Source organism: Vitis riparia, chromosome 18 (assembly GCF_004353265.1).
Source record: "Vitis riparia cultivar Riparia Gloire de Montpellier isolate 1030 chromosome 18, EGFV_Vit.rip_1.0, whole genome shotgun sequence".
Classification (NCBI taxonomy): domain Eukaryota; kingdom Viridiplantae; phylum Streptophyta; class Magnoliopsida; order Vitales; family Vitaceae; genus Vitis; species Vitis riparia.
In genome coordinates this window covers 13,226,958-13,238,202 of record NC_048448.1, presented here as the reverse complement: position 1 = coordinate 13,238,202, position 11,245 = coordinate 13,226,958, and the positions used below count along the sequence as shown (strand labels likewise).

Below are 11,245 nucleotides of genomic sequence, written 5' to 3'. Positions count from 1 at the left end.
CCACTATCATTTATCATCTCTTGATTTTAGACACCATACTGAATCATATAACCTTCTCCTCTCTGGTTTTTTATTTGTTTATTTTGATTTCTATGCTTCTCTGTTACATCACAAAGAAATGCCCCAAGATGCCTTATTTCGTTTGCTTCCCATGGCCATTTCTGAAATTTAAATCTTTCCAGAGTTAGAATTCCTAGAATTTCATTCACGAGCATGGCCTAAACAGGAACATCAGAGGGATAGTCTTGTGGGTGCCTTTTGATAGTTTCTCTAAGCTGCTGTTCCTGCTCGAAGAGGATCGATGGTGGAACATCATAAACATCACTGAACAAGTCTGCAAGTGGGGGTTTCTCCATTTTTTCTGCAACTTGAATTGCTTGCAGAAGCTGCAGGAAAGTGTAAACCAAGTTAGAATAGTTTGAAGCAGGATGTGAGAGAGATGCATGATTGAACTTCACAGAAGACAAAGGAACATTAATTTCTGGCTTCCACCTGCTTCCTGATGCTGCTCCGGAGCTGAGACTCATCTTCCTCGCTCCACCACCCATTCCTTTCAACCCATTTTCTGAATCTATTTACAGGGTTTTGACCCATTTCCCAGTGCTTAACCTCATCAACCGGCCGATACTTGGTGGAGTCATCCGATGTAGAGTGGTGTCCTACCCGATATGTAAGGGCCTGAGAGCCGAAACCAAACACCTTAGAAAATCATGACTGGAAATATATAAATTCAGCTGTGGATCCTACAAGTGATGAACACTTTAGCCAGAAATTTGAAATTTGAAATGCACCTCAACTAGTATAGGCCTCTGTTCGTGAATCGCCATTTGACGAGCCGCACGAACTGCGTTATGAACAGCTAGAGCATCATTCCCATCTACCCTGATGCTTTGGATTCCATACGCCGGACCCTTGACAACAATGCCATCACCTGTCAGAGAAGGGTGCGTAAGAATCAAATAAATCGACACCCACCGATCCCACCATGTGAGTCGAAAAGAAATTCGTGAATCCAAGGGGAGTGTGCAGAAGCTATTCTCGATCTAGAAGAGACGGTGAAAGCAAAAAACATGGGAATCAATGTTTGATGAAAAGTACTTCGAAACTGTTCTGATGTAGGGGTACTGATGGCCCATCCATTGTTGCGACACAGAAAAATAACAGGAGCTTCCATGACAGCAGCAAAATTTAGACTGGCATGGAAATCACCCTGATCAAGCCATTTTCAATGCTAGTGAGCAATCAAACGACCAAACCAAATCAAACCCTTTGTTGACAAGAGCGAGGGAAACCTGCAGAGTTACCTCACTGGTGCTACCATCCCCAAAGTATGCCACTACACATGCATCCTTGTTATCCATTTTAAGTGAATAAGCAGCACCCACGGCTTGGGGAAGTTGTGTGCTGACAAGCATAAAACACAAGGAAGCTTTTCAGTTTTGATCATCTAATAAGAAGTTTATCAATGGTGTTACATATCTTACGCAAGGGGCGATGACACAGTGAAGTAGTTGAGCTTCTTAGACCCATAATGGATGGGCATCTGCCTGCCTTTGCCATAATCAGCCTTGTTTCCGAAACACTGGTTGGCAAATTCTTGCAGTGTGAAACCACGCCACAGCAGAACTCCAGGCTCCCGGTACTGCATTGCACTGAATCAGAAATCATTCAGATCCTAATATGAGCTATATCTTGAAGCTCACCTGTGCCATGACAATATCATCTGGAGAGAGTGCAGCTGCAGATGCAATGTTGATGGCTTCTTCTCCAACTGATGTGAGATAAAAGGAAATTCTTCCTTGCCTCTGTGCTTCATAGAAGATGGTGTCCATTATTTGAAGGGTGATCATGTCGCTGTACATCTTCACTGCAACTTCCTTGCTCACCTGGTGAGTGTAACACCCAACAAATCATTTGAAACAGAGCTTTGAATGGACCAAGGTCTTCTTAGAGTGTAGAATCTATTCTAAAGTTTATTCCAATTTCCCAAACCAATATTGATCATGGTGGGACTGAAGTTGGAGGTACCTGTTCAAAACTGCTGCACATATTTGTTTGGCCGTCGTTATTCATAAGATGATAACAGTGGACCCTCTGTTGAGGGTTACCTGGGATAAATTGCATTTCAGAAGTAAGCATCACCCTTCCTCCGGGAAAATCTATGGCCTGTTGCAGCAGAAGAAAATGAGTGAAGAAAGTAAAGGCATTAAGACTAAACATAAGGAGTGTTCCCTAGGACAATTTTGAGAGATGGTGATGAATTAGGAATCTGTGTGGTAAAATACAATTTTTTTTTAAAAAAAAAAATGGTTGTGCATATTAAATTAGAATGAATGAGGGGAAAAGGAGTGTTCCTAGGACACATTTGAAAAAAAAAACATAAAATAGGAACCATAATTCAAATTTTATACATTTTTAAGTCAAAGACGATACCAAACCATCAAAATTGCTATCTATCGAAGTCATAGACAACTCCTCAAATGGTCAAAATTCAAAATAAAGTTGCTATCTATTGAAGTCTCAGACAATTCCTCGTACGGTCAAAGTAATACTTACATCATTAGAAAGTAATATACGATGAATAAAAAGTACAAAAAATGTGTAGTTTAAATTTAAAAACTCAAAATTCTATTCATTTTTTTTCAATATTTATGTTATAAATATTGATAAAAAAAAAAGGAAAAAAGAAAATTACAACTCATATAATTTTATTCTTTTTGTCAACATGGTTTTTATTTTTATATCTTTTTTTTGGGTAAAGATTCTAACTTGCAAACCCATAAAAACTAATGTATAGTGTTTGCTTTTACATTGTTTGATGTTAAATCTATTTACTTTTATATGTTATAAAATTTGAAATTAGTATGTTTCTTTTTGTTTTATATAATTGATTTCAGATAAGATATTTGAAGATTGAAAAAAAAAATTATTATAGTTATTTTTATTATATATTAAGGGTGTAATTTAGATGAACCTAACCCGATATTTAAGTGGATTTGGAGAAATATTTTCAATACTCAAATTAAGTTTAAATTAAATTTTTTCACGGGACTCAATTTGAATTGGACTCAAGTTAAGATTCAACTAACTCAATTTAATATTGTTATAAAATTTGTAATGTATATCATCTAATATAATAATATACATTTTCACTTTTTAAAAAAATATATAAACTCTCTTATTTTTATTATTATCTTACAAATTTATCTTATTTATTATTTAAATTTTAATATAAATATGTAAAAAAAATGTTTTTTAAAAACCATTATGAATGGATTTTAAATTATATAATTTAACCAATTTGAGTTTGATCTTATCAGCCGAATTTAATCTTATCAACCCCAATTAAAAAATAATAATAAGATTTTGTACTTAGGTTTAACACCTTGGTTGAGGCCGGGTTGGCCCTATTTATACCCCTATTACGTAATTATATATATATATATATATATATTAAAAAAAATAGTTTAAAGATTTTGTCATATATGATATTTATTATGATACTAACTCACGTGGACACTAGTAAAAAGGGATAAGATTTGCATTGAAGGGCATAGGATAGCTTCTTTAATTTTTAATGGCTCAACATTTTTTATAGTAATTATTATATTTTATATAATATTATATTTTTTTTAAAAATGAAAAAATAAAAAATATATCCAAATAAGCACTTAACTTTCGATAAGGAAAAAAAATCACATTTTTATCATTTGTGATTTTCTTTAAATGAAAAAAAAAAGTAATAAATTAAATGATAAATACTCAAGAAAATTTAATATAAAAAAAATCATGTTTTTTATTTGAAGAAAAAATTAAAATATAACTTGCGTGGCAATGGGCGTATGAATTTTAAAAGATATATGAAATTAACTTTTTATTTAAATGAATAATTTTTTTTTTTCTCTCAAAAGAAATTGGACTTAGTATGTCTGCATGAATGAGACAAAAGGAATGAGTGAATTGAATTTATGTTTCTCATAGTCAATTGAATTTATTCCTAGTCGAGTGGAAATGAATAAACAGAGGGGAATCAGAAAAAGCGAGCGCATCACCTGATCATCATCTCGGAGGGGGGCATCATTCTCAGAATCTGAATCAACAAGTTTCTGAGCTCTAGTGGATTCCAAACGCCCAGCCCAGAGCAGGGCGGGGGAGTTTCCGAGGCATGCAGGTGAACGACTCCAAGAAGAGTCGCTCAGAGTCGGAGCTGGTCGGAAGAAGAAGCCCATGTTTCTCTTGACATGGTGGGCAATGTTTCCAGACCTTGTGAACCAGGCCGCCATCCCAAATGAAAAGGGCGACACCCAAGAGGAGGAGAAAACGGGGAGATGATATGCAATGAAAGACGGTAGGAAGTAAGAGAAGCATCTATATCATATATAGTCCAAGTATTCTCCATGATAGGTTGGGGTGGGGGTGGGGGTGGGAGTGGATGTGGATGTGATGTGACGTGGATGTCAGTGTAACACGTCTGGCTGATTCATTCTAATCAGATGAAAACATGTGTCGTGAAAGATCTTCACTCCTATCCTTCCATTATTACTTTCTTTTCTTGTTTGTTTTCTCCGAGTTTCCGACCAAATAGTCTTTTCCTTTTTCTTATTTCTTTTTTTTTTTTCTTTAAAAAAAGTCATCTGAATGAACATATAATAATAAATATTAAGTTGATAATTATTTTGGAAGGAGAGATAATTTTTTTTTTTTTTCAAAAAAACTAGTTTGATGTTAAACTGATTTTCTCGATTCCTAACTCCAATCATTTCCTTGGGAGCTTTTTCATCTAAAATAATTATAACGAAACTAACTCTAATTCATCGCATGTCGTGTTGGATTCCTTATCTTTTATCCAAGGTGGGGTTTGATTTTTTTTATTAATTTATTAAATTGTTTATTTTTTCAATATTCCATTTCCATTAAAAGTACATTGGATAATGATTCTATAAAAATAAAAAAATAAAAAAAAAACTTTTTACTTAAAAAATATATTTTTTAAAAAATCAGTTGTTTACTAGAATTTTAAAAATCATATCTTATGTTTTTTTAGAAAAACATTTTAAAGGTACTTTTTCTTTTAAACTACTTTTAGAATACACTATTTCAATAAGTTTATTAATTGAAAGTGTTTTCTTCTATGGTATTTTTATGAAAAACGTTTTTTTAAGAATTTAGAAAAATAATTCTAATAATGTTTTTAAAATGTAATTGATAGTAATTTTAAAAAATATTTTTAATATTTTTAACACTTGAATGATAAATTTTTTAAATGTTAAAAAAGTTAAAAAATATTTTTTAAAATCACTATCAAATAAACTCTTAATAATATATTATATAAGTATAAAAACGCTTTTAATAATAATAAATTATTACAAATATATATATATATATATATATATATATATATATATATATATATATATATATATATATATATATATATAGATATATTTATATTGTTAAAAAACTTAAAAAATTATTTTTGTTAAAGCAAAGTGAAATATGAAGAGGATACTGAGAGGGAAGCGAAGAATGAAAAGGAAACGAAGGGGAAAATATGAAAATTTTTAAAGTATTTTTTTTTTTTAAGAGAAACACACCTCCCAAGTACTTATCTAAAAAACACTTCAAGTTTTTTTTTTTTTTTTTTAATTTTAAAAGTGTTTTTCAAATATTATCAAAGACCTATTTTTTTTATCTTGAAAACATTTTAAAATGTTTTTACGGCTAAAAACACGAGCTCTTAGCATTCAAAAAAAGTCAAATATTATTCAATTAAAAAATTTTAAAAATAAGAAATAAATTAATAAAATAAAATAAAAAGTTACATAAAATTTAAAAGCAAATTACTTTTAACAAAAGTTAATTATCCGTTGTCAAGGACTTTTAAATTAATAGGGATGGACATAAATTTGATGGTAATTTTGGTTAAAATATTTCTAGTTAAAAATGAAATATTGTTGATAGGGAAATCGGGTAATAATCAGTTGCATTTCAATTCATCTTAATTTACTCACTTTTTTGGGAACCAATTGCATTCAGAAGTTGCAGTTACGTGCTTTCCACGGCACTTGCAGTGGTGTCATGCCATTAAGCCAAGTGACTCTGCACCAGAGATGGTCAATTCGAAATTGAACTAGCAGTCTGCATTAGATTGGAGGCAGCCAGACCTTCAACCATATTACTCTTACTTCCACAGTAGTCATCTGCTTGCTAAGAAATATATGGCATATGATTCAACCAAAATAACCGCTCAATTTTCTCTTACCTCCACTTGTGGTTTGTCTCCTGCTGCAGAGAACTACAGATGATTCGTACTTTCCCATCAGCTGGTGCCAGGTGACCTTCGTTTGATCTTCAAATCGGAGATCTCTCCATGCCCCTCTATTGTTGCTTTCCACAATGCCCATAACATGTAAACACCACACAACAAAAGTAACCCATCTTGTGGACCACTGCCTGTGTTGCTGTCCAACAAAACAGGGGTCAAAAGACTCAAACCATTAGTTTTATGAATTGGAGCAAAGGGTAAAGTTCAGAACTCCAAACTTGTAGTTGACACGTGTTGGTCTATAGGGTTCGAATAAATAGTGACACTCAACTCAATGACCATGTATTTGCTTATTTTAATGGCATGACATATCACATGTATTGAACTCCTTATTATGAAGAAAGTGAAAGGAATTCTTGATAAGGATGGCTGATAAAGGATTAATTTATCAGACAGGCGTGATCATATGCCACGACAGGAAGTATTTCTAAATGTTAAAATATTGGACTCTTGTATGAAATAGGATAAGGGATCAGGTCAGCTGGAACCCAGCAGTCTCATCACAGCCTTATTGTTACTGGTGATGAAAAGCAATAGCATTCAGTAAAATTACAAACAGAAGAAAAAATGAGATTAGCTCTAATGGTCTGTCGAGGGGAAAAGGTAAAGCAATTCAACAGAATTCAAGGCTAGAGAAATGACAAACAGACAAAAGACTCAATAGGAAGGCCATACTGCTAGTCCAATTGTTGGTTTGTTAAATACCTATTCATCCGTCGATATCATGATCTATTATTGCTAATGCTTAGTGAGTGTCAACATCAAACCAGTTGTTAGCACTTCTCTAGATAAAACATCCGCATCATGGGAAGTCTTGATATTCATGACTCCACCCACTCTGTTTCATTCAGACCTAACCATTAATTGAGAAGCGATGGGAACGACGGAAACCTGTGAATACAGAAGATTCTATTAAAAACGAATCCTAATGATTCATTGAGTGGGATGGCGGAACAAACCAGGTATCAATTCATTTGTTCTGAAAGATCGTGGGCTAACCTTACAATTGAAATAGATATTGAAAGAGTAAATGTTCGCCCGCGAAAGCTTTATTTTACCGAATTGGTTATTTTGTTTTATCTTTATTAGTTCTTAGTATCACTTCAACCCCATCTAGTAGGTAAGATGGTCCTGTGAACTGAAGGAACTTTGCCCTTGTATGGAACAACCTAATGCTATATACTAACATAGAGAGGCAACTGGGTGATAAAATTATAACTGCATTAAACACTTAATGAATTACCTTATTTGCTGCCTCCCATTTGACGGTTCAGTTTATATTGCAGTACAGCATGCCAAGAGCTTAATTTTTTTTTTTTTTTTTGATAGGTAAAAAAAGGCTTGCATTAGAAACATCTAAAAGTGGCGAAAGCAATACACATGAAGTATACAAATAATGCCCCAAAAAGCGAAGTAGTATCGAGACAACTTCCCTTTACTTTACAAACAACCAATCTATAAAATCAATCATAGATATAGTGTGATCCTCTATATATACCCTAACCAAATTCATAAATGTATACATGAATAAAGACTTAATTGATTGGTCATACCGCTCAACTTCCATAAAGTCCACATTAAACACAAGGGGGCAGCCCTTCACGCATTCTTCATTTTTTTACCCATAAAAGGACTATGCCAACCTAATAAATTCCTCCGGAGGAATGCAAAATCCACTGCACGCAGAAAAGGGAGTAGTATGCCACGAGCTTGATATTCCTACTAGTTGAACAAGCCAGTATCTTCTGGTGCAGTCTAGAAGCTCCCTATCCTTACTTTGTGAGTCCAGTGATGTTGATGGAATGGCTTCCAATTTCCACATGTCATAAGTATTTCACCCTGACCTCAAATAAAGACCTAAACTCGGATCTTGTTCACCATCTGATTGCCAATTAATATGGGAGGCTTTTGACATGATTGGAAGGTTAATCCGTGAAATTACTGCCAACATTTAATCCCGCTGTTCTTCCAGTGAAAGACTCCTTCAACATTGAAACCGACTCCTCTTTCTCTCTTTTCCATTTTTTTTTTGGTTTGCAAAGTGAACTTGGGAACCAACTCAACCATCATGATAGGATGCAGAACTCTATAGTTTAAATATTCAACCACGTTGCTTTCTCATTTATCCCAGAAAATGCTCCCAAACTAATGCAATCTTTGTCATCCCCAAAAAGCTCCAAACTCATCTTAATCGCTTGCTAAAAATCCAGAGTCCATCACTCAAACTTCTCTGTAATATAGCAGCTCCTCCAAAACAAAATGAGCCAGTGAAACTAGTTATCAACCAAAAGAGTTTTATTATCAGCGCCACACAATTTACAACATCCTTTCTATTGTATGCTAAGTGACAGAAAATTTAACATTAGTCTACCAGATTGAGCCATGCAACATACTGGGATTGCAATTTTTCCATGCTCAAAAGTAGCAACATCTTCCCAAGCACGGTCACTTTTGAGCATTTGACCAATTCCATTTACGGTCCTTCATCTATGGAGAGGTTTGGAAGTACCAAGACAAACATTAGATAGACAAATTCAACCAAGAAGATGACCATAGCAGAACAGATGATAGGTCAGCATATCAGTTCAAGATAGACACCAGCACAAGTTTAGACGAGCACAGCGATATGCCTAGTCCTGGTATTCCATAATCAGCAGCTTTGCCTTTTTAAGATGAAAATAAACAAGATTTACTGATCATAAATTGACCTTAGCATGATGAACTTTCATCATGGTTCACTTCATCCTAGCTCTCCCACAGCCCTCACTTTATCATACTGTCGAGAGGCATACCCGTCATCCTCGATCTCCTGAATCAGTAATCTCAGAATAAAATAGATGTCTTTGCCTCCGATGTGCAATAATTGATTTTCCTTAAAAACAAAAACATGGTTTTTTATCCCAATCCAACTGCATCCAATCACCTTCCTAACACCTTTCTCTTTCATAGCCCTCCTGACCCTAACCAGGCTCTCCCATCTGCCCCTCATCTCATATGCCTGAGCTAAAACCAAATAAGGTAAAGACGACTGTGGTTCCAACTCCATAACCCTCTCTGCAACTCTCTCAGTGAATCTCAAGTCTCCATAAATTTCACAAGCACAAAGTAGTGATCCCCAAATCAAACCACTGGGTTCATGAGGCATTAATTCTACAATATCCATTGCTTCTTTAAGTTTACCACCTCGACTCATCATGTCCACAATGCAAGCATAATGCTCAATTGCTGGTATGACTCCATATTCCTTTTCCATTGAGGAGAATATACTCAGCCCTTCATCAACAAGACCCCCGACATTGCAAGCTAATAAAACCCCAGCTAGGGTAATTTCATCAGGTGGTGGACCTCCTATGAGAAGTTCTTTAAAAATTTCTAGGGCTTTACTCACTCTCCCATTATAAGCTAAGCCCATAATCATGGTATTCCAAGATATCAAATCTCTGGCTCCAATCTTGGCAAAGGTTTTCATGGCAGAGTCAATTAACCCAAATTTAGCATACATTTCCACAAGTGAACTTGCAACAATCACATCTGACTCCAAACCAGATTTGACAACCAAAGAATGGATTTGACTCCCCTGATCCACTGGAAGGAGAATGGAAACAGCACTCAGAACAATGCTGAGCGTGAATTCAGTGGGCCTGAGGTTCTCCCTCAAGGTCAGTACAAAAAGTTGCAAAGCATTCTCTCCAAAACCATGCCATGCATAGCTTGAAATCATGGCATTGCAAAGCACTGAATCCCATTGATATATTTCTTCAAAGACCCGGACTGAATCCTCCAATCTGTTGCATTTTGAAAACAGGTCAATACTGGCACTTGAAACAATGCTATTAGAAAGAAATCCCACCCTAATGCAGAGAGCAAAAATTTGTTCACCCTTTTCCAAATCTTGCAAGTTAGAACATACAGTGATCACTGTGGATACTGTAAATTGATCAGGTGAATAACCTACAGACCTCATCAAAACAAACTGTCGTAATGCCAAGTTTTGGTAGCCTGATTTACCACAGCTCCAAATCAAGGAGTTCCAAGAAATAATATCCAACTCTTCCATTGTTATAAACACGCCAAAAGCATAATCAACAACACCAAACTTTCCATACATGCCAATCAAAGAATTCCCAACCACCACATTTGATAAGTCCACACCATTTCGGATCATGCTTGCATGAATTTGCTTACCACGACAAGCAGATGAGACAAATGACAACAGGGTCGAATATGTGAACCCACTAGGCCTTATGCCAGCCTTTTGCATTTCTGAGAAAAATCTGAACGCGTCATCAAATAACCCAAATGAAACATATCCCGAAATCATTGTGTTCCAACTAACAACATCTCGTTTGGGTATTTCGTCGAACACATCACGCGCCCTGTCGAGCTCTCCAAATCTAACAAAAGCTTTTAAGAAAATGTTCCAAGATATTAAATTCTTGTCAATTATGTCCTCAAACACTCGCAAAGAGTCATTACCGGTGCCGAGTTGGGAGTACAGATCGAGGCAGCGATTACCCAGAAAAGTATGGGTATTGAAGCCGACTTTAATCAACTGGGCATGGACGAATTTAGCATAGTCTAAGGATTTCAGCAAGAAACAATGTTCTATGAGGTTAGAATAATAGGAGAGTGAGGTTGCGAGAGGCCCATGAGCTTTCTTGAGAAATGGTTGCATACGAATGCTATGGCAGAGATATACAAGTTTTTCCTCGTATAAAACTCTGATTAATGCATCCATACCATATCGAACTCCAAGAGCGTCCGTCTTGCGGCCATGAACTTGTGGTCTCTCTCATCGCATTCTCTTTTTTTCTCAGCAATCAAACGGAGTACAAGGTTTTGCCGCTGCTTCATCTTTGTTACTTCTTTCGTTTCAGAGCTCAAGCCTTCACACCCTTCTTCCCCTGCTATGTCGAAACT

General features: G+C 35.3%; 2 protein-coding genes across 2 annotated transcripts; both read right to left on the bottom strand.

The window, feature by feature from the left end:
* Positions 1-39: 39 nt before the first annotated feature.
* LOC117907158 (2-oxoisovalerate dehydrogenase subunit alpha 1, mitochondrial-like) lies at positions 40-4,336 on the bottom strand. Its single transcript, XM_034820583.1, has 9 exons — positions 4,053-4,336; positions 2,029-2,166; positions 1,704-1,886; positions 1,485-1,642; positions 1,305-1,404; positions 1,099-1,210; positions 792-931; positions 493-678; positions 40-386 (listed from the first exon to the last, which is right to left on the bottom strand). The coding sequence occupies exons 1-9, from the start codon at positions 4,281-4,283 to the stop codon at positions 219-221; spliced, it is 1,416 nt and encodes a 471-aa protein (XP_034676474.1). The 5' UTR covers positions 4,284-4,336; the 3' UTR covers positions 40-218.
* Positions 4,337-8,585: 4,249 nt separating this feature from the next.
* Positions 8,586-11,222, bottom strand: LOC117906336 (pentatricopeptide repeat-containing protein At1g43980, mitochondrial). The gene has a single exon (XM_034819323.1). It carries the CDS (start codon positions 11,061-11,063, stop codon positions 9,066-9,068), a length of 1,998 nt encoding a protein of 665 aa, XP_034675214.1. The 5' UTR covers positions 11,064-11,222; the 3' UTR covers positions 8,586-9,065.
* Positions 11,223-11,245: the final 23 nt, after the last annotated feature.

Bases quoted from the DNA above. Each gene is read 5' to 3' on its own strand.
- LOC117906336 (XM_034819323.1), bottom strand. From the start codon at position 11,063: ATGGATGCATTAATCAGAGTTTTATACGAGGAAAAACTTGTATATCTC.
- LOC117907158 (XM_034820583.1), bottom strand. From the start codon at position 4,283: ATGGCGGCCTGGTTCACAAGGTCTGGAAACATTGCCCACCATGTCAAG. The intron at 1,211-1,304 runs GTAACTCTGCAG...TGGCTTGATCAG, and splicing joins GGGATGGTAGCACCAGTGAG to GGTGATTTCCATGCCAGTCT. The intron at 679-791 runs GTGCATTTCAAA...TTCGGCTCTCAG, and splicing joins AGAGGCCTATACTAGTTGAG to GCCCTTACATATCGGGTAGG.